Source organism: Eurypyga helias, unplaced genomic scaffold (assembly GCF_000690775.1).
Source record: "Eurypyga helias isolate BGI_N326 unplaced genomic scaffold, ASM69077v1 scaffold14329, whole genome shotgun sequence".
In the NCBI taxonomy this organism is placed as follows: Eukaryota; Metazoa; Chordata; class Aves; order Eurypygiformes; family Eurypygidae; genus Eurypyga; species Eurypyga helias.
In genome coordinates this window covers 25,370-47,733 of record NW_010272850.1, presented here as the reverse complement: position 1 = coordinate 47,733, position 22,364 = coordinate 25,370, and the positions used below count along the sequence as shown (strand labels likewise).

General features: G+C 50.7%; 1 protein-coding gene across 1 annotated transcript in view; it reads left to right on the top strand.

Moving 5' to 3' along the window:
- FN1 (fibronectin 1) overlaps positions 1-21,236 on the top strand; it is a gene marked incomplete at its 5' end in the record, with an annotated part of 54,113 nt that extends 32,877 nt beyond the window's left edge. The window contains 23 exons of the mRNA XM_010159276.1: positions 671-943; positions 1,995-2,177; positions 3,159-3,248; positions 3,765-4,034; positions 4,428-4,544; positions 4,981-5,145; positions 5,839-5,994; positions 6,774-6,887; positions 8,592-8,861; positions 10,696-10,883; positions 11,973-12,060; positions 12,250-12,426; positions 12,616-12,705; positions 12,923-13,102; positions 13,572-13,661; positions 14,475-14,941; positions 15,997-16,135; positions 17,500-17,664; positions 18,854-18,979; positions 19,531-19,637; positions 19,874-19,984; positions 20,375-20,493; positions 20,840-21,236. Coding sequence (XP_010157578.1) covers positions 671-943; positions 1,995-2,177; positions 3,159-3,248; positions 3,765-4,034; positions 4,428-4,544; positions 4,981-5,145; positions 5,839-5,994; positions 6,774-6,887; positions 8,592-8,861; positions 10,696-10,883; positions 11,973-12,060; positions 12,250-12,426; positions 12,616-12,705; positions 12,923-13,102; positions 13,572-13,661; positions 14,475-14,941; positions 15,997-16,135; positions 17,500-17,664; positions 18,854-18,979; positions 19,531-19,637; positions 19,874-19,984; positions 20,375-20,449 — 3,641 coding nt within the window. The remainder of the gene's footprint in view (positions 1-670; positions 944-1,994; positions 2,178-3,158; positions 3,249-3,764; positions 4,035-4,427; positions 4,545-4,980; positions 5,146-5,838; positions 5,995-6,773; positions 6,888-8,591; positions 8,862-10,695; positions 10,884-11,972; positions 12,061-12,249; positions 12,427-12,615; positions 12,706-12,922; positions 13,103-13,571; positions 13,662-14,474; positions 14,942-15,996; positions 16,136-17,499; positions 17,665-18,853; positions 18,980-19,530; positions 19,638-19,873; positions 19,985-20,374; positions 20,494-20,839) is intronic.
- Positions 21,237-22,364: the final 1,128 nt, after the last annotated feature.

Genomic DNA, 22,364 nt, shown 5'->3' with positions numbered 1-22,364 from the left:
TGTAAATAGTTGGGCCAGTGGATGTTCCACCCTGGAGCTCTCACCATCTGAGGGTGTAGGCCAGTTTAGTCCCTTCACACAAGCTGGTATTTTTGTGATCCCAGTGATAAAAGTGAGACTTACTATTTGAACGACGAAAATTCTAGAGTGTCATTCAGCTATTATTTCAGAGGAGTTGTTTTATTTATACATTAACTGACTTTGATTTTATGTTTTCTACCTGCAAAGGAAAAAAAAAAAGATTGGGTATTTCTTTTCTGTTTCTATTTTTCATCAGAAAATGATGGGTCTTTATGGCTCACTATTGCTCCAAGTAAATTTGTTGCAAGTTAAGTGCCTCTTGTAGATCTTTTTTGAAAATTATAGGTCTAAAGTGGAAGCGCATTGTCTCATGGGGTCGGGGTTTCGGCTTCTGTCTGCCCAGGGAGGCAGCTGGAGACAGTGTTGAAGGGTACCATATAAAAACTAAAAAAATCCAACCAAAAAAAAATCCCAAAACCACCAAAAAACTCCCCTTTTCCCCCAAACCCCAAGAGAACTTCTGCATATCACCGCAATTGCTTCTAAAGTTCTGTCGATGTGAATAGTGATGAACACTGCTTTTTTCTCCCTTGTCTTTCTTTTGCCTCTGTATGTCTTTGCCTTTCCCGTTTGCTCTTTAACTCATTAGAGGTGCCCCAACTCACTGACCTAAGCTTTGTTGACATAACTGACTCGAGCATCGGCCTGAGGTGGACCCCGTTAAACGCCTCCACCATTATTGGGTACCGCATCACGGTAGTTGCGGCAGGAGAAAGTGTCCCTATTTTTGAAGATTTTGTGGACTCCTCGGTAGGATACTACACAGTCACAGGCTTGGAGCCGGGCATTGATTACGACATCAGTGTAATCACACTCATTAATGGCGGAGAGAGCGCCCCTACCACTCTGACACAGCAAACGGGTGAATTTTGACAACTTCTGTGTTTTGTGACGTGGACGGTGTTTCATGCTGTCACTGGCTGGCGGGGTGATGGGGCTTTGTCCGAAAAGGAATCCAGCCGCTCGCTGGGGGGAAGCCAGACAGATCCAGCTCACGCCTTTTTCCGAATGGCTGGCGGGGATGGATACGCACTGCTCAGTGTTCTAATTTGAGGCTAATTCTAATTTAATACTGCGGGTGGCTGCAGACTTGCCAGGCTCATTCACCTTCTGCTGTTAAGATTTCCGGAATCTGGGTTGAATCAAGAGCCTTACAACAGGAGCTATAGCAGACTTCCAAACTGTCATTCCCCAAAGTAAGAGTGCCAGAGGGCAGAGCAGTTCAGCAGATGCCCTCCAGCCTCGATAGCTCTTTGAGCTTCCAGCGGTGTGTTTCAGCGGTGACCCCGCTCTTTCCGCAGCGCCCCAAAGGATGCGGATGAAACGCCACTCCCTGAGCACATGCCAGTGACAGCCATGCCACACTGTCAAGGGTCTCTCTAGTGCATGAGCAGAAGACGAGCTGAAAAGTGGTTCTTGCATGAAATCCTGTTGTGTTTGAAAATCCTGAGACTGTAAATCCTTCGACACAAGTAGAAGTAGAGTCATAGGAAATTAGTGATATATCCTCTCCTATCCTGTGTGTGCATGTATGTATTCTAGATGAGATGACTTTTCCATCTGTAAGCTGCTGTATGGCCACTTTAAACCTCTCCTGGCTCTGCATCTGTGATACAAAATCCAGCTGCAAGAAGCACGTTACTGAAACTTGCTACCTTGTTTTCAAATTAGCCCCACAGCGTATATTTAAAGTATCGGGAACTGCCAAGAGGTTAAAGGAGCCTGACAGTAGTACAGACGTATTTTTCTCCTAACTATAGTGGAACCGAATGTAGTTTAGAAGTCTGTTTGCATGGGTCTGACACATTAGTCTGTTATGCATGAGGTACCTTCTCTGGTGATTCCCTGAACATACGTTTTGATCAACTTGTATGAATCTGAGAGCTAAGATCTAGTTGTTCTTTGCTACGTAGCTGTGCCTCCTCCCACCGATCTCCGCTTCACTAACGTGGGGCCCGATACCATGAGAGTGACGTGGACCGCGCCAACTTCCATCGTGCTGAGCAGTTTCTTGGTGCGCTACTCGCCTGTGAAGAAGGAGGAAGACGTCGCAGAGCTGACAATTTCACCCACAGACAACATGGTGATCTTAACAAGTAAGTGCGTTACCGACATAACAAGTCAAATATCGGAGGCCCCGTATAAATGACATGAAGAGAGGCAAAAGGAAAAGTGTTCAGTGTAAGTGTAACTGGCCAAATTCTCAGCTGATCTAAGCTGATGTCGAAGCAGCCTCATACGAGCTCACACTAAATGGGGTTTGGCCACTTGCTTTACCCAAGTTAAAGCTAGGAAAGCAGGAAAGTTTTTCCCATTAATCCAAGGACGGTGATGAATTAGACTATGGGGCAATTGCATTGCTCTGCAGCCTGGTTAGGTATTAAGAGTAAATACGTATTACTCACCTGGTTTGCCAAAAATGTCAAGGGCTTGCAGTGCAGAGGTTCAGGGAGAGGATGAGAATGTGCAAAAGGTTGTTGCTCCTCTGGCTTTGTATGCTCAGGACCAGAAAATAAATACTGTTTGGAACCTTACAGGACATGGCAAGAAAACATGGGCATTTTCAAAAAGCTGACATTAATTTTTCCTGGTGTAAAAGCTGTGCTATAGTTGAAGAGGGTTTTTTTTCCCCTCTGTCCTAGAATCAGGATGGTTGAGCGAGGGACAATAGCCATTCTCAGAATAAGAGACTAGATCTGGAGCACACCTGAGTTAGAATCACTGTGTTGGAAATCCTTGGCCCTATTCCTGTTTATATCAGCTAACGCTTTGGCCTGGTGCATAACTAAACTACTAAATAACTAGGAAGGACCTTGCAGAAAACTAATTGCTTCTAGCCAGTCTCCACAAACTAATGAAGCAATGATACAGGGGATACCGTGCTCCTTCAGGCTAAAACATTGCAAGTAACCAGAATGCCACAAAAAGAACTGATTTAAATTTTTGACTGTCCTGGAGGCTCAGATCTTCCATCAAGCAAAACCTGATTACGTCCCTTAAACACAGTTCGAATGGTGAAGGCTGAGTGACTTCAGGGTAAAGAAATAGGTCTAAATTCCTGTATTTCAACTCCACAGATCTGCTCCCTGGTACTGAATATCTGGTGAGAGTCTACAGTGTTTCCGAGCAACATGAGAGCGCACCTTTGTCCGGAATCCAGAAAACAGGTACTTCGATGCAGCCTGAGACACACGCGTGATTAACACCATGCGTTAATGGGACTTTGTTGCTCTGTCTTTTGTCTTGTTGATGGGGGATAGATATCGGAGCGTGAAGCAGCTGCATGTTTTGGGAAACGCTAGGGAATCTCACATCTCTTCATGTCTGAGAGCCAGAACTTCTGCTGGTTTTAAACAGAGCACTGTAGACCTCATGTGTGAATGTACATGTGCCAACGGTCTCTGCCTGAGAACGGGCCTAGGCAGAGCCTATCATCCTCTTGTCACTGAGTCTTTTTGGTTTGTAACTGTGATGTCTGCTGGTCGTGCGATGCGGTGTTGTCCGTGCCATATGCTCGTTTCCTGCAATCATGTTCCTGTGCCTGTTTATCTCGCTTTGATCCTGAACACATATGTGTTCAGTTCCATGGCTGAATAGCATGTGGCTTAGGATCTGGCAGTGACACGGTACAGAGCTTAATCGGTTCAGTTGAGCTCAGTCTCTTGTCTCTTTGCAACACTCAGGTCTTGATTCCCCCACTGGCCTTGACTTCTCGGATATAACTGCTAACTCTTTTACCGTGCACTGGATTGCTCCTCGTGCCACCATTATGGGCTACAAAATCCGGCATCACCCAGAGCATGGCGTTGGCAGGCCTAAGGAGGACCGTGTGCCCCCCTCACGGAACTCCATCACCCTTACCAACCTGCTCCCGGGGACTGAGTATGTGGTCAGCATCATCGCCATCAGCGGCAAGGAGGAGAGCGTGCCCTTAGTCGGCCAACAGACTACGGGTAAGCCTGGAGAGAAGGCTGTCTAAAGTCGCCTCATGGATTTTGGGTGTCCTCTAGCAAAGTAGTCGTTAAACCACGTCTTCCCTGCCAGTTGGTGAAACTGCTCATGAGGAAAGTGCTGAGATACTGAGGTAGGGCCTGATTTAGAAAAAGGTGGGAGGATTCAGGCTACTTAGAGATCAAGGCAGATGTCCTCAGGGCCAGCAGAACTTTTTTCATTGAATCTAGCCCAATGCCTGATGGTTTTTAACCAGATATGTCACTTGTAGAGGTGTGCGCACTGGGCTAAAACTAAGGCAGAGGAGTAGCAGAGGAGCGCAGTATGATAGGTGGAATATGTAGCTGATGTACATTACCTGTGTTAAATCCTCTCTCCGTTCTCTGCTTTTCTAGTGTCTGACGTTCCAAGGGACCTGGAAGTCACCCCCACCAGCCCGACCAGCCTTGTGATTTCCTGGGATGCTCCTGCAGTGACAGTCAGATACTACCGGATCACTTACGGTGAAACAGGTGAGGGCAGGCTGCTAGGGCCACAGTCACACACCAGAACCTCGATTCTGAGGCCATGAGGAAGCCACAGAAAGTAGCAAAGGCAAGTTGGACTGCAGCAGACGAACTCTTGTCTCTCTGAGATTCTTGCAGCATATTTAGGTAAGATTGTCAAATATAGGGGCCTTTTTTTTTAAAAAGGAGAGCAAATAACTTTTTGCCTACCAAAAAGAAAGAGCATCTGGAGCACTCACATCATTTTAGCAGTGGCTGTGTGTCCATACTCCATTCTTTTCCTCGGGTGGGTCTGAAAAAGACTTTGACCTGAGATCCACTGAAATAAACAGGGTCCCCTCTCCAACTTCTTGCATATAGGATTGTTCTGGTTTTTGTAATGATTTAAAATACATGATTTAGAGTCTCATTAACATTTCTTTTCTCACTCCACCCTCCTTAGGTGGAAGCAGCCCTGTGCAGGAGTTTACAGTGCCTGGCACCATGTCCACCGCTACCATCACAGGCCTCAAACCTGGCGTAGACTACACCATCACCGTGTATGCGGTCACTGGCCGCGGAGACAGCCCTGCCAGCAGCAAGCCAGTCACCGTCACCTACAAAACAGGTGAGACCTCTTAAAGCAAAACAAACCTAGAAAAAGAACAGCCTACAGCTTTGTGTGGGCTTATTTCCAGGAATTTGTGTCACTGATCCCTGGTTTCTTGTGGAAGTCACGGGCTATGTTGTTAGCCTGTCACTGTCGACAGAGCTGTGTATCGTGGTGGCCCAGCATGATAATGACATGACACAGAAGGGGATTGTGGACTTTTGGAGGAGGGAAACCTTATGGAGTCCAGATGGGGATACAAGCAATATTTGACTGCTTATTGCAGAGTGGAAATCCTGCTGGGCTCTCTCAGATCACGGGGTCACTGTTGGCGTAACTCTGGTGCTTCTGGTGCACTGTCATATCACGTGATCCTGATGAGACCTGACTTTCTAACTCCAGGGCTGTTGTCTCCCTGCTCCTCTGGTTAGAACTTAATCCTGTTCCTACTGTAGCTGCAGATAAAGGCATTTAGTAGCCTTTAAAACATCAACTTGAGGACTTTTGTTATGAGGTCAGTCACCCACACATCATGGTTAAGGATTTTTTGCTCTGGGCTAGCATGAGGGACCAATAAATAACAAGCGTTTTCTGTTTTAAGAAGCACAGCCTAGAAAAGGAAGAGCAGAATAAAATTCAGGGGGGAGGTTAATAGTGGAGGGAGGCTTTCCTGCAGCCACATACTCAAGAAAACCTGTTTTTGTTGCCCAGAAATTGACACACCATCCCAGATGCAAGTTACCGACGTCCAGGACAACAGTATCAGCATCAGATGGCTCCCTTCAACATCCCCGGTCACAGGGTACCGAGTGACAGCTGTCCCCAAGAAAGGACACGGGCCCACAAAAACTAAAAATGTCCCTGCAGGTAAGAGGAGACGACATTCTTCATCAGATCTGTAAAGAATGCAAGACGTGACCACTGGAATCAACACTATTGGGCACAGGCATATGCTTGAAGCCAAAATTTCTCCTGCTTGTACCCTTTTATTTTTGCCATCCTGCTGACTGGAATTAGGTCTCATCCAGGAGAAGCTAGGGCAAATTTTTGCCATGAAAGCTTCACATTTCTGTGACAGCACTGTGCTGCAGAGGCTTGTTCTTGGCAACCTCAGTCTCTGAAAGGCACCTGGATTTCAAAGAAATGCCATTGGATTTTCTAGCGTCCAGCACAACTTCCTCTGAAATCCTTCTGAAGGTCATGTAACGTGACCTTTGGTCAAGGCATGGACTCAGTCACGTACGCTGCAGGCCTGACCTCGTTACCGTAGCGTCTGCCAGGTCAGCTTTCGGGAACGCCGTGGGTTCTGTGGGATCCGCAGAGATTAGCACTCAGGGATGGTTGTGATGCAGTTGGGTTAATGGTCAATCCTACCCCAGGAGGTGGTGAAAGCCGGTCTGCTCTTGCTTTGTTTATCTTTACTGTGCTAACCTGCACTTTTAGCTGTGGGGCCTTTGAGCAGGTACAGATAGCAGGTGCCTTGTCCTGCGCTGCCAGAGAGGCACAGCGCCAGCCAAAGGTAAACCTGATGTGTCAGTCCTGTCTCGTTTTAATGGCGTATGGTTAGTGCAGGCCCTTCATTCGAGGCTGCCTAGAGTCCAGTGCTCTGCAGCTGCTGACGGACTAACGTTGTTCTTCCCTGCCAGATCAAACCCAAGTCACTATTGAAGGTCTGCAGCCCACAGTTGAGTATATGGTCAGTGTCTACGCTCAGAATCAGAACGGAGAGAGCCTCCCCTTGGTTGAGACAGCTGTCACCAGTACGTATTTCACTTCATGGTAACAAACCGAATGTTATCTATTGATGTCTGGAGCTCCCATGCAGCATCTCATCCCCAGGGAAAGCAAGTGGCAGGTGCCTAGTCTCCAGGAGAACGCGAGGCGGTCTGCCCTGTGAATAAGTACCGTGCACCTAAATTGCAGATGCTGGCAAAAGCGCAGTCCCTCTCCCTCAAACACTGGCAAAACGTAGTTTCCCGCCCCATCAAAATGCTGTGCTTCTGGGTTTTTTTTCTTTCACTAAAGCCGCAAAAATCTTTATGGGGTTTGTTTGCCTTCAGCCAATCAGTGGGAAAAAAAATGGGCAAAGATCTCCTTTCCAGAGCTAGGTGGCAAAGGTGGTAACTCGTAAGGGACTGGGCTTGGCTTGGAAGCGCTTGCCCTGTGCAAGGGAGTAAAAGAAAATGAGTTACCAAGAACTTGGGATGAAGCATTGTAAAAGAACTGCGAAGCCCTCGGGTTGCCCTATCCGCCCGTACGCAACAGCAGTACTGCTCTGGACACAGAGGAGGCAAGAGGGAACACGTAACTGAGGGACCTCTCTGATGTAAAGTGCCTTTTTTGGGGCCACCTCCGGGGCCGGGGTTTGCACGCATGTTACTCCCTTGCTCAGGTTTGTGTTCAAAACCACAGCTCAGCCCCAGATACTTACAGATTTGTTCTAAAGACAACGGGAGCTTCTCTGAAGCTTTGCAGAGATGGGAAGAGTCCACATCCGTTTCAAACCAACAAACGCATGGACAAAACTCACCTTTGCCAACTGGAAAATGTAGAAAATTCAGGACTAATGTGACACAGCAAGTTGAAATTGTTTAAAAAAAGCTTAATTTGGATGCAATATAAAAACGGTATGCCAGATGCTCCCATTCTGTGCACCAAATGGGAATAGCTCTGTGGTCACCACACTGGATTTCAGTGGAGCAAGGCTCACTTGCCTTGCTACCCAGCTCAGAGCTCCCACCTTGCCAGGAAAATCCCATGAATTGGTCTAATTAGGAAGTGTGCGTATCACCAGGTTGCACTTGTGGGCATTCCCTCTGCACTCGATCAAAGCTGAAGGGTTTGTTTGAAAGTGATTTTAAAATACAGCATACCGAGTAATTTGCTTTCTTGATAAGTGTGTTAATTGGTTATTAATTTATGAAAGAAAATAGCGGGACTGATTCTCCTTGGACTGGCGCTTTGCACAGCAGCTTACGGTAGCGAAAGGTGAATGCAGCGTGAACTTCCTGCGTCTGGCAGGTTGTCTGGCTGCCTTCAGCAATAGGAACCCATTACCAGCTCTGATGGTAGAAATGGGTCTTAAAATCCCATTTCTTCTTTTGCTCTTGACCACTTCAAGGCAGCTTTATGCTGCTGGAGTTGTGTAAAAGGGGCTTCAGTGCCAAGGGAACTCAAAGAGAGGCAAGGGTTGGTGTTCTGGCTGCTTCGCAGGTGGCAATGCAAATCCTTTTGGTTTCAACAAGGCCAACATTGCCTTCCTGCTGTCTGGCACCTGCAAATCCTCCACCGTACTCTGCAGGGGTGTAAGCACGTGTGCAAGGCGCAGCACAGAGGAGAATCAAGTACCCTCTCTCCCGCGCAAAACCAAAAACTGCTTTGCATGTAATAGAAATGCTTTTTATTTTCCTCACCCACAACCTGCTTTTTATCACATAACCTCTTACCGTTAATTTGCCTAACAGACATTGACCGCCCTAAAGGACTAACATTCACTGAGGTGGATGTTGATTCCATCAAAATTGCTTGGGAAAGCCCGCAGGGGCAAGTCACCAGGTACAGGGTGACCTACTCAAGCCCTGAGGATGGAATCCATGAGCTATTGCCGGCCCCAGGGGGCGAAGAAGACACTGCTGAGCTGCATGGCCTCAGGCCAGGTTCTGAGTACACTATCAATATCGTTGCCATATACGATGACATGGAGAGCCTGCCCCTCACTGGGACCCAGTCCACAGGTACACCTTTACCTACACCACCCCCCAGGCCACGGCAGCGGTGGCTTCTGCCCTGTTGGGTACAGTGTCCTTCTGTGCGCAATCCGTGCCGGGGCAGCCCCGCGGGCAGCCAAGGGATTGCAGTCGCCATCAAGAAATGGCTTAGTGGGCCATTTCATTAGCAGAGTCAGCCGACTCACCCGTTAGGGAAGGCAGGGAATGCAGGAAAGATAGGCAGGATTGAGGGAACAGATCCTAGGGGAAGAAGAGACCTTCTAGTCTTCCCTCAGCTGGATTAGTAGTGTCTGGTCCCTAGTCACGGAGCCTAATTCATGGTGAAAAACACCACCCTTGTCCCGTCTCTAGGGTATGGGGCAGCTGCATGCAGAGGCAGTTAGCAACAAGAGAGAGAAATTAGAGCAGGTTCACACCCCCAGGGTCCTTGCTGTTGGATGGGCAAAAGATCCATGTGAAGGGCTGGGAGATTGCTTAACTTCAGGTCTCACAAAGCCCCTGGATCCTTCACTGGCACTTCCCTAAGGACTACAGCCCACGTGCATACCCACACCCTGTGCTAGTATCGCCTCCACGAGAAGTGGACATGCTCCATTCAGGAGAGTCCTTTCCCGTATGTGCCAGTCTGATCCAACTCCGTGTACAACACTTGTAAAATTCCTTTGTGGAAAAGGAAGCTATTGCTCAAGCTAGTTACTTCCAGCAATGCGGAATCCGTTGCAAAGCTTCCAGCACTGCCAGACGCATCTTTATTGCAAAGGTAGTGCCTTCGTAATACACGTCTCCTCTACATTGCTGGATGAAGAGTTGGCACTATAATTCCAGGGGCGTAACGAAGACAGTGGTTCCTGGTGCACAGATTGCTGTACTAAACTGAAGCAAAGTGCTCTGATGATGGAAACTACCTGCCAGAAGTGCAAATCTAGTAATTTTTAAACCCTGCTCTCCGTGGTTTACCCTTTATGGGCTGTTCAGAAGTAGATCTGAAGTCATTTAAGACTTTCTGTTGACTCTCATGAGCTTTAGACTGAGCTCTGAGCAAAGCAACAAGGAAGAATTATCTTCTATTTCCACTCCATAAATTAGAAAGCTTCACAGCAACGTGCTAACAGCAAGCACTATGGCACGGTGTATTTTTCCCCTGTTTACAGCCCACGGATTACCAACAGTAAGGCACAAAAATGTTTCAATGGATGCTCCTTTTTTTTTATGCAAACATTGGTCTTTAAGGATATCAGACGTGTTAGCTCATAAACAGGCCCTCGCGTGATGAGCCTTATGGCCACCACAACTCTGCTTTTCCATTGCCTTGCTCTCTGTGTAGTAATTTACACTTGTGTAAGTGGCTGTAAAATGCTTCCCCTCTGCGTTTGCAGTATTTTTATACCCTCTTTGCAGCTCCTGAGCCTGCTTCCTACTTACTTTTGTAAATCATCAATTGTATTATGGAAATGAACAGAGATGGGCAAGTGAAGCAGGACTAAACTATTAGCTGTGTGATGAAAAGCAGAGGCAGGCAAAAGAATTAAACCAGACTGGCCTACTACAGATTTAAGCACCTCCCAGAGCCTCCACCTTCTATCAACAGCAAGTGGTTTTACTCACCCAGCTTCAGGGTTGAAGCAGGGAGAACTCCTTATTTCTCCTGAAAAGCATTGAGACCCTTGTCCTGAATACCTTGACCTCTTCCACGGTGCTTTATGCCTGTGTTTGCAGAAGGCACACCGCTTTCCCACCCATGTATTTCAGGCCTAAAACTATCTCCTGTTCAGGAGAGAATATTATCTTATCCAAGATGCTCTTCTTCAAACTAACCATGTGCCAATCTGGATTTTTGCAGCAATCCCACCTCCAACAAACCTGAAGTTTATACAGGTAACTCCCACCAGTCTCACAGTCAACTGGAACGCACCAAACGTTCGTCTCACTGGCTACAGGGTCAGAGTGAACCCCAAAGAAAAGACTGGTCCTATGAAAGAAATCAACCTTTCTCCCGACAGTACATCTGCTGTTGTGTCTGGACTGATGGTAACTCTGCTTGGTGTGATGCAGGCTGGGATGTGGGAGGGAAATGCTAGGAGAATTTGAAGCCCTTTCAAATGCCTGGGTCAGGAATCTGAGCCCTAGTAGATCCTTACGGCTCCCAAGGGTCTGACTCTGAAGTCTGACTAGCCATCAGCTGTAACTGCTCCTTACAGTAGTCTTTAAAAGGCAAGGAATTTGCCTGCTGAATCTGCATTCTTTCCCCTTCCTCACTTAGCACAGAGACTGGATGACTTAATCAAATGCAAATTATCAGGTCCACAATCAACAGTACCCCGCTGAAATGCTTTTACTCGTCTTTCACAAAAGAGGTCAGATAAAGTGACCTCATGCAGAGCTTTTCAAGCTGTGCTGTGGCAGCTCTGGCAGTCTATTGCCTCATTTTAAGACATCTGCAAAATGTAACTAAAAAATGCAAGTCTTTTTTGAGTAGCTTAAATTTGCTATATAGCCATCTTCTCCACTGGAAATATTTCAGGAGTTCCTGAACTGCAAAAGGCTGAAAATCATGGGTTTTATGGTTCCTGCTATCTTGAAAAGTTACTGATCTGTTTTTTAAGGAGTTTTATGAATCATTTTCAAAAACGAGCCTTAAAAGAAACCATCCTAGTCTATGTGGACTCCCGGTCTGATGCAGTCAAGGCCGAAAGACCATGCTGTAACTTCCACCCTTCTCCACAGCAAGAGCACCTTACCATAGCAAATGGCATCTACTAACCCCAGGAAAAACAGGATACAAATTAGGCTTTTCTGAAGAATCGGCTTTGAAGTGCAGGCAATGACAAATAAGGGATGACAAATAAGCTTCTTCCAGGATTTCCTCTGCTCCTGGGTGTGCACGTGCGCACTACTAGTGGTATCAGCAGCCCTGTTTATCAGGGCCCACATCTACTCTTTCATTACAGCTAGAACTAATGGGAATCATCCCTGCAATCCTTTGAGTTATTTTAAGGTTTCATACTTCAGTAACTGGGGACCAAGAAATGCGGCTCCACCAGACACCGAAGGAGGGCAGGAGCGTTTCCCGCTGTGCCGGGACCCGCTCATAGCATGGTGTGACTTTGTTCGTTCTAGGTAGCAACCAAGTACGAAGTGAGCGTGTATGCCCTGAAGGATTCCCTGACCAGCCGGCCAGCCCAGGGGGTGGTCACCACGCTGGAAAGTAAGTCCTGATGCCGCACAAGTGACCAAGCCCTATTGTGCTGGGTGCAGAGGCCCAGAGGCAGAGATCTTGCTCTGTCTCAGACGTGTGGGTCTCTACAGAGCTCCACCAAAGGCCTTCACAAACACTTGGTTGGTAAGAGTCTCAATCCTCACGGTACTGACAGGAGACGTTTTCCTTCTGGCGCAGATGTCAGTCCCCCTCGCAGGGCCCGGGTGACAGACGCCACCGAGACCACCATCACCATTACCTGGAGAACCAAGACGGAGACCATCACGGGCTTCCAGGTTGATGCCGTCCCAGCGAGTGGCCAGAGCCCCATTCAAAGGACCATCAGCCCTGATGTTAGGACTTACACCATCACTGGTGAGTGAGGTGCTTCCGCAGATGCAGGAGCTGCCGGGGTCCTGTCAGAAAGTACCAGGAACAGAAGGTGGGGAAACAATACCTGTGGCGTAAAGACTGGTCTCCAAGAAGCAGCTGTTGGAAGACATTCTGATGCCCTTTCTAGGTGGCTTCCTTGACCAGCTAACGTTTGTTTCAACTTCATTTTAGGCTTGCAGCCTGGCAATGACTACAAGATCTACCTTTACACTCTGAACGAGAACGCACGCAGTTCCCCAGTCGTGATTGATGCCTCCACAGGTAACGAGCTTGTCTGACTCTTCTGCTTGTGCTAACGCGCAGTGATTGCATACGGCCAGGCAGAAGCAGTGGAGATCTGATCACAGAAGATACTTATTGGGACTTACAGCAGCATGTTTTACTCCTGAGTTTGAGGAGGGTGTCATGAGATGCAGTTCAGGTGAAGAACGTCCTTGCCTGTACTGCTTTTGACTTGTTTCCTTTTGTTTTCACCTAGCTATTGATGCTCCTTCCAACCTGCGCTTCCTTACAACCACAAGCAACTCCCTCCTGGCTACCTGGCAGCCTCCGCGAGCCAAGATCACAGGCTACATCATCCGATACGAGAAACCTGGCTCACCAGTCAAGGAGGTTCTGCCTCGCCCTCGGCCCGGCACCACCGAGGCTACTATTACTGGTACCTGTCTCTGTTCTGTTCGGGAGCTCTTCACCTGAAACACTTAAATTTGAAGAGAGAGGGAGGAGGCCTAATTACAGAATGTGTTCACGGTCAGCCAAGAGAAAGACAGAGTGTTGTTCCGTTGATACAGACAGGTTTGATGAGCACACCTGTCCTACAAACACAATACACTGGGCAGATCAACCGTCAGATCTGACCCACCCACAGACGTTTATTTCCACTGTCATCCATCCAAGCAAAAATGCCCGTGACTCTGGCACCCCATCAGTCACATTCTGAAGATCCATTACTCAGATTTCAAACTTGCTCTGAGGAGCAGGAGGCTGGATTTTCTGAACCATTCTGAAACCCTCAGATTCAAAATACACCCACCCTATAGCCATACGTGTCTCCTCCCACTCTGCCTAAGATCCCACAAAGGAAAAGCAGCTCTTAACATCACTTTATGTCCTTCCTCCCTCCCCAGGTTTGGAACCAGGAACTGAATACATCATCTATATCATTGCTGTGAAGAACAATCAAAAGAGTGAACCACTGGTTGGCAGGAAAAGGACAGGTAAAACAAAGCTCTGGGTTGTTGTGTGCCAGTGGGAGCTGCTCTCTTCCAGTGGGGGAATACAACCTCAGGACAGCAATAATACCGTTCTTTAGAGCACCCTGTTCACACCTTCAGCCACACCTTCGCTAGGAGTCAAATGGGTGTTGTAAGGAGGTTTCCCTTTCTAGGATGCGGGAGGTGAGGTTACCTTAATCGTGTTTAGCTGAGTCTGAACGCTAAGAACAGTTTGGTGCTTGATTCTTGCCTGCGTACCTAATTGATAATTAAATTAGGGTTAACGCTCCCATTTCCATCTGGCACATGACAGCATCAAAAGCAGAATCCATTCGTTTGTTGCCCGCTGCGTCTCTCTTTGTACCCTTCACAGTGGGAATCTGAGATGCCTGCAGCAAGCAAAGTATCAGCTGCATATCCAGATGTGCTCAAGGGGCTGGGTTCTCACTGCACAGCGGTGATTCTTCTTGTCAGTATCTCTTGTAATCATTTCTTCTTCTCAATTTGAGCAGTGGTGGCTTCTTTGGGTTGCAGTGTTCAAAACTGTTGCTCAGCTGTATGAAAATTTCATACCAACACACTTCTTATACCTATGTATGAAATACAGACGTGTATTTATATGGCATATAAACATTTAGAGAGATAGAAATTAGCCTTACAGTCACAGTGAGGTCATAAAAAGTGTGTTGCAACTTGGGATGGTGGCTAATCTTTGATGCTCGGGGCTGTGTACAGCATCCACCCACGTGGATGTTTAATATACCGTTGTTCATTTGCCACGCTTTGCTTTATGGCTTCTAACCTCTCTTTGGCTAGATGAGCTTCCCACGTTGATTACCCGACCGCACCCCAACCAACCTGACATTCTCGACGTGCCTTCCATTGACGAGGGGACCCCTTACCTCACAAATAATAGGTATGACAATGGAAATGGTATCCAACTTCCAGGCACCTCTGGGCACCCGCAGACAATAGGACACCAGGGTCAACAAGTCTTCTTTGAGGAGCACGGCTACAGACGGCCTGTACCCACTACAGCAACCCCCCTTAGGCCAGGGTCAAGACGGCAACCGCCAAACGTAGACGAAGCCATTGAAATCCCTGGGTACCAAGTGCCTGTCATAGTCGAACCTTCATACCCTCACTCCCGCGGGCCCAGGCGCAACGACACCACAGGCCAAGAAGCTCTTTCTCAAACAACCATCTCCTGGAGGCCATTGCTGGAGAGCTCGGAATACATCATCTCCTGTCAGCCTGTCAGCCAGGATGAAGATACTCTGCAGGTAACTGAACTTTCCCAGCAGAGAAACCATGTTAGCTGCAGCTGTAGCAGCAGGAGCCTCTTGGGAGTCCAGTCCCTCTGCTGTGTTAAGGGGGTGGCAGTCAGAGTTGGCCTACAGAGTCTTTTAACACATAGCTGAGAGCAGGATAAATGTCTCCCTCCTCTCCTTCACAGAACCACGGAATGGTTTGGGTTGGAAGGGACCTTAAAGATCATCCAGTTCCAACCCCCCTGCCATGGGCAGGGACACCTTCCACTAGACCAGGTTGCTCAAAGCCTCATCCAGCCTGGCCTTGAACACTTCCAGGGATGGGGCATCCACAACATCTCTGGGCAACCTGTCCCAGTGCCTCACCACCCTCTCCAGGAAGAACTTCTTCATGATACCCAATCTAAACCTCCCCGTTTTCAATTTAAACCCATTCCCCCTTGTCCTGTCACTACAGGCCCTTGGAGAAAGTCCCCCCCAGCTTCCTTGTAGCCCCTTCAGGCACTGGAAGGTGCTATAAGGTCTCCCCAGAGCCTTCTCCAGGCTGAACACCCCCAACTCTCCCAGCCTGTCCCCATAGCAGAGGGGCTCCAGCCCTCGGAGCATCCTCGTGGCCTCCTCTGGACTCGATCCAACAGGTCCGCGTCCTCCTTATGTTCATGGAGAAGGCTACATGATAGAACTGCAAAAACAGGAAGCCCTGGAAATGCCATCAGTGTCAATGTTTGTCCAGGGAAAGGGACAGTCAGGGACCTACTTGGGAGTTTTGAAGACTGAGGTGCTGTTTCTCCAAGCCAAAGACTCCCTTGGCCCTTCTCCTGTGTCTCCTTTGGTTCCTGTTTCCCTGATACAGCGGTAACAGCACATCCCTCATGAACCATAGTCCCGAGGCTTGAGTTTAACTTGGTGGTGTTTGATGTTCTTGGAATGTCTGAGGGGAAGGGGCTGGCTCTGTCATGCACAGAGCACAGATGTCAACCTAAACACCCCGTCTTTCCTGAGCGGGGGTCACGTACGCAGTAATCGCTCTTTTCTTTCTGGTGACTCAGCATTGCCTCTTGTTGCAGTTCAGGGTTCCTGGAACGTCCTCCAGTGCCACCCTCACTGGCCTGACACGGGGGGCTACCTACAACATCATCGTGGAAGCCCTGAAGGATCACCGGCGACACAAGGTGCTGGAGGAGGTGGTCACGGTTGGCAACGCTGGTGAGTAAAAGCTCTGTGGGGTCCGGGTGAACCTGCGCTTGTCCTGCCTCGCCTCCCTTGCTCAAGGCAACCTCCCTGGTGCTCGGGAATCGGTCAGAAAGGAAACTTCTGCAGATACACGGAGTTTGTAGCAGGGCACGGGGCAAGTGACTGGTGAAGTCCACCAGTTGCGGGTAAGTGACCCGCTGACGGTCTGACTGGTGTCGCCATGCCCAACATGCTGTGAGGCTCCAGGCACTCTGCTGGGGTCGGCTCCGAGAGGGAGCGAAAGATCCCGTACATCCCGCTCGCGGAAGCCAGGGATCGCGCTGGTGTCGCAGATCAGAGAAGCTCTGCTGTCACAGTAACATCACGCTTATGGGAAGGAGCCAGCGGCCGGCGTAACTGCTCTGTCAGTCGTTAGCCACCCCTTCTGTGCTGGTTGCCACCGCCAGGCCACCCTGAAGGTCCGGCAGCAGAGACGCTGACTGTGCACAAGCGGGCAGCCCTCGGAAGCCGGGTGACCAACCACAAGTCCCGGAGGACAGAGCCTGTGCTTGCCACAGCTGGAAAGCCCAGAGCCCCCCCCCCCATGCCCTGGGGGTCCTGGGCTTTGCTTTTACTGGCCCAGGGGGGTGGCCAACGACTCGCTCTCTCCATCTCCTCCTGTGTGTGTGTTGAGGTTGAAAAGGAGGGCGGGGTGGGAGAAGAGGAATTGCAGAGTTAAGGGTTTACGCTGCCCACCCTGTAGGTCTCTCCATGCAGCCCCCTGCTGCCCCCTTCCCTGGGAAGTAAGGCTGTTGCTCCCCTTCCAGCACCCCAGTTGCCTCCTGTCTGTCACAGACTGAGCCCAGAGCATTAACTCTTGGCCCCCATCGATGCCTGTGCCGTGCAGCACCCACCTTCCCACCCAGGCACGCACCTAATGTGCCAATCAATCTCCAGCAGCGTGCTCTGCTCCCCCGCTCCCATCCCCCTGCCCTGAGAACCCGATGCGCCCCCCAAAGAAGCGCACGTGCAGCTCCCCACCTCCTGCCGCTCCCAGCAAGGCGCAGCACGTGTCCCTTAAAACAGGCTGAGTCAGGTGTCGCTCTCCAGCAGCAAATGCAGAAACACACACTTGCTCGAAACTTGCTGAATCAGAACAAAACCAGCCTTGTGTCGGGTTCTTTTTGTCAGTCAGCTGCTCTGACCCATGCTAATGGAAAATAAATCCCAGGGAGTCCGGACTGCGGACAGAGCCATCACGTGTGCGCCCCTGGGGTGGCTCCACTACTGCCAGGATAGTGGGAGGGGGGGAAAAGGCACCTCCCCAGTGGGAATCGGTCTCTTGCACTAGTTGCTGGTGCCGCGTGCGATACCTGTTTCCTTTCCTTCCGTTCCAGTGTCGGAAGGGCTAAACCAGCCGGCTGACGATACCTGCTTCGATACCTACACCGGCTCCTTCTATGCCATCGGCGAGGAATGGGAGCGCTTATCGGAAACCGGCTTTAAGCTCTGGTGCCAGTGTCTGGGCTTCGGCAGCGGTCATTTCCGATGCGATTCCTCCAGTGAGTAGCTTGCTTTTCACCATCCCCCTCTCCAGGCTCCCCGAGCACTAACAGCGTGTTTGCCAGAACCCCCCTGCTCCAACCATGACGCAAACCAACGCAGGCCCCGCGGTTTTTAACCCAACCTGGGTTTTGCATCATGGGAAATGATGGAAAACTTTGGTTACTCCCGAGCTGGGCAACTAACCTAGTAGTGCCAGTCACTGCATCAGCAACGATCGATACTGGATGGATACGGAATGACTTTTTCACCGGAGTTAAGCGTTTGTTTTGTTTTCCCTACCCTTGCCAGTGAGACGGGCAAGACAGCTGCGCGACAGTATCCGAGCAGCCGCTTCACAAGACAGCGTGGAGTGTTAAATTACGGCTGAATCCTCATCTCCTAATTTCAGGGGGGCAGAGAGAGCTTGGGTGGGTTGCAGCGGGCAGTACCGCCAGCACAGGCCCCGTTTGGCACGGTATTTTTCTTCGCAAAGCATCGTGCGGAACCGGCTTCCTGAATTTTGGCAGCTGCTCTGCCAAGCAGGTGGCGCCTCTGCCGGGGCACTCTGGTCACGCGGGAGAATCTCAAACGTGTCGGAAGGGAGCGGAAGGCGAGTCTGGGCTGGGGCGGTTTAACGCCACACAGCTCCGGCTAACGCAAACCGCGCTTTTAAACTGCGGAGCGAGCCGAGCACGGAGGGTGTTCCCGCAGTTCGCTTACGCGGAGGAGTGACTGCAGGGAAGACTCTTGTTTTACAGGATGAGTATCTGTGTGTCACCATTTGCCACACGTGACTTACCCGGCATGTTTTGCAGTCTCTGTGATACGGTTTTACTGGGTATTTGCTCAAAAATAGAGCATTTACAGTATTGTTGTCTCCCTTCCTGCCCTGGGTCTCTTAAATTCCCTTTACATTTCTCCTCCTCTCCTACTTACTCCTTCTCTCCCCCTTCCCACTCTGTCACATCCTACTTACTCTCTTCCTAGGAGCCTCTAGACATTCCCTAGAGCTGTGACGTTCCTCAGCAGTTAAAAGCTGCAGGAGCTGGACCCATTTCCTCTCTGGGACTTCCGTAAGCTGAGAAGATTCTTTCTCCTACCCCTCTGCTGGTTCCTGAGGCATCACCAAGCCCTTCTCCTCCCGCTGCGCCACTGCAGCGCGGCGGGGGGTAACTCCTGCTTCCCTTCTTCCTCTGCCCTCTCCAGAGTGGTGCCACGATAACGGGGTCAACTACAAGATCGGGGAGAAGTGGGATCGGCAGGGGGAGAATGGCCAGATGATGAGCTGCACCTGCCTTGGCAACGGAAAGGGAGAATTCAAGTGTGAACCTCGTAAGTCTCCTTCTGACGTTAATTTAATCGGGCTCCCGACCAGGAAGTTCCAGTCCCTCGGGGCTCTTCCCATTCAGGTCCCACCAGGGTATCGCGGTGTCCGATTTAGTGACAGACTGACCCTGCTCCCACAAGCACTGAAGGCATAAAACTGACGTTCCCAAGCTTAAAAAGAAGAAACCCCTCCCTTGTTCGCTAAGGTGGCACCACACTCTGCCCTTGGCCCTGGAGCCACGCGGGGGGGATGTGTCGCTGCCCTACCAGGCGTAGGTCACCCTAATCCGCAACAGGGGACTCGTCTGCAGCGCCCGGCCCCAGAAGATCCCCCAGATTTCACCCTGGGCGTTAAATGGCATCGCTGCTGGCAGGCAAATACCCTCACGTTCCCGTCTGCGGTGGCTGCAGAGCTACAGAACTGCCTGATGTTCCCCCCCCTGCCAGTCAGCGAGCCGCTAGTCAAAGAGGGAGAGCTCTTCTCATCCCCAAGCTGCTCCGGGAATGCTTAACGCCGAGCACAGGCCGTGAGCTGAGCTCTGCTTCTCCCTCCGCAGATGAGACCACGTGCTACGACGATGGGAAGATGTACCAGGTGGGAGAGCAGTGGCAGAAGGAGTACTTCGGGGCCATCTGCTCCTGCACGTGCTACGGAGGACAGCAGGTAAGCAGGAGGGAACGGAGAGCGGGTTTTGGGTCGGATGGTGTCCAAGGCCTGGCCAGAACAGGCTCATAAAAAGGAAAACGATTTGTAGGAGAGCTTGAGTACTTGCAGGGACGCGGAGTCGGGGCCTGCGCGGTACCAACTGGGAGCCGTACCCACACGCACTGGTACCGGCAGCTCCTCGGCCGCCCACGTCGGCAGGGTCTGACCGGCCCACGTGCCCTCTGTTTCCCCAGGGCTGGCGTTGCGACAACTGCCGCAGGCCCAGCGTGGAGGTGGCCCCCGAAGGCTCCGCTGGCCACACCTACACGCAGTTCACACAGCGATACCACCAGGCCACCAACACCGTGAGTACACTTGCCTTCTCTGCCCTCCCTCCCCGCTCCGTGGCGCGGACACGCGGGCTCTGAACGGGGCGGGAGGAGTAAGAGCAGCGGGTGGCTTTCCGCTGGGTCAGGAGCGCACGACAGCCGCCCTCCCGGCGAACCATCGCTCCGCACAGCGCAGAACCCGCGCTCCAGCGTCCGCACGCGGAGCGTTCAGCGCCACACTCGTGCCAGGGGACAGCTGCGCTCGCGTGGGGCTGTGCACGTAGCGATTCCCTCACCCCCCCTCACTGCTGTGTGCCGGGAATACTGCCCGTACACGGGCTGGCGACAGCTCTCGGCCCAAATCCCGTGACGGAAGCGTCCATCCTTCCAGGACAGAGCGCTAACTGCTTTCCTTCCCTCCGACAGAACGTCAACTGCCCCATTGAGTGTTTCATGCCCCTAGATGTACAGGCAGACACACAGCATCCCCGGGGAAAGTAACATCCAGCGAGACTTCTTGCGGCAATGGCAGCAGACAAACCAAAGCATAAATACCAATGTGCCACGGTTCCCACCCAAACTGGAGTGATGCTAGCAAAACTGCAGCTTCGGAGAACGGCCCTCTGCTCCCGAGCCATTCTCCCAGCTTAAGCTCAACTCACAGCTTCTCCAAGCGCCACTCTTGGAGTGTTTCAGACTTTTCTCATGATCGATAGCGATTGCCTTGGCTTTGCTCCAAGTGCTGAACACCAGCCACTATTTTTTAAATTTTAAAGGAAAAATCCAAAAAGCCGGGGAGGGAGGGGGGGTGATGCTCACTCACAAATCGTTGAGGGAGCGGAAGGGAGAGGGAGGGTGTAGGAATCCAAGGTCCCCGTGCTACGCAAAGAGCGTTTGAGTCCGACGTCACCGAAGTTTTAGCGACAGGAAAGTCCACCAAACACTTCTGCTTTCACGTAAGCGTGCAGCCAGCAATAAGATAGGAACAGCGAACCCTGTCACTGTGATACTTAAGATATGCACAGTCCTAACTCTTTCTCAACCATCCTAGCATTGTTCTAGCTGTATCTTTATATCTCATACCGTTATTTATCAGTTTTGTTCCCCCCTGACCTTCCAAGTGTTTTTATACGGGAATAAAATGTATTGAAGACACTTAGTCTGCAGCTGACAAAGAGGGATTTGGTGTAATTATGATCAGTGATTATTTTTATACTGTAAGTGCCAAAGCTTTACTACTGTGGAAAAGAAAGGAACACAACTCTTTTAATAAAAAGATTTACAAACCCAGAGGTGGAGTTTAAGTGATTCTCTTTGCTACCACGGAATCTAGGATGAAGATTATTATTCTGAGCTGGAGTAACATTGCCTTGAAACAAGACGGAGCAGTGAAGCGCGGAGTAAACCTCGAGAGACTCTCTGTAGCACCGTCTGTTAATTAAAGACTTCCTACTGCACCCCCCTGTCCCCGTAGGGACACCGAGTATGTACGTAACGCCGCAGGAGGCCAGGGGCTTGCGCTGCGGGGAGAGCTGGAGGAGAGGAAAGGGGGAGGGAATGGCAACAGTCCCGGCTTTGGGTGCAAACGGAGGTGGAGAGGGTCCCCCCTTCTGCTTAAATACCTAGAACCAAGCACGCACCAGTACTCGGTTTCAGAATCGCCCTTGAAGTTGGATGTGGACAAAGAGTAACGGTACTGGACCCCAGGGCATCCCCCCCAGGCCCAAGCGACTGCTGGCTGCCAGACCCTGCCCCCTGCCTCCCCAGGGGCAGACCACCGGGCAATGCTTCCCTCCCACCAGCTCCAGGCTCTAGAGAGGCTTCCGCACCCTTCCCGCAACTCCCAGCTATTACATCCGTCCGCAAGGTGGTAAATTCCAGTAACACCCGGAACAGAGGTGGTTTAGGTACTAGTGAGCGCAGCCTCGGGACGTTGGAAATCACAGACTGGTTTGGGTTGGAAGGGACCTTAAAACCCATCCAGTTCCACCCCCCTGCCATGGGCAGGGACACCCTCCACTAGACCAGGTTGCTCAAAGCCTCTTCCAGCCTGGCCTTGGACACTTCCAGGGATGGGGCATCCACAGCTTCTCTGGGCAGCAAACCCTTCCCTTAGCTCCGCAGGCGCTCCGACAGGGAGGGACAGGCAAAGACCGCTCCCCAGCCTGCCGGGAGGGAGGGCAGTGAAGTTCCCCTCCAAGCCCCTCTCAAAGGAAAGCCGGTCGTGCTTGCAGCCAAGGAGGTTTGCGGCAGCTTCCTCCAGCTCGCGCTGCCAGCGCAGCCTCGCACAGACAGACCGCCAACGGCGGCATCGTGATTCCCGGGGGCGTGTTCCTCCCCCGGCTGCAAGAGCAGGGCATCGCTCAAGCCCACGGCTTTCCCTGGATTCTCTAAAGCAGAGCATGAAACCAGACTA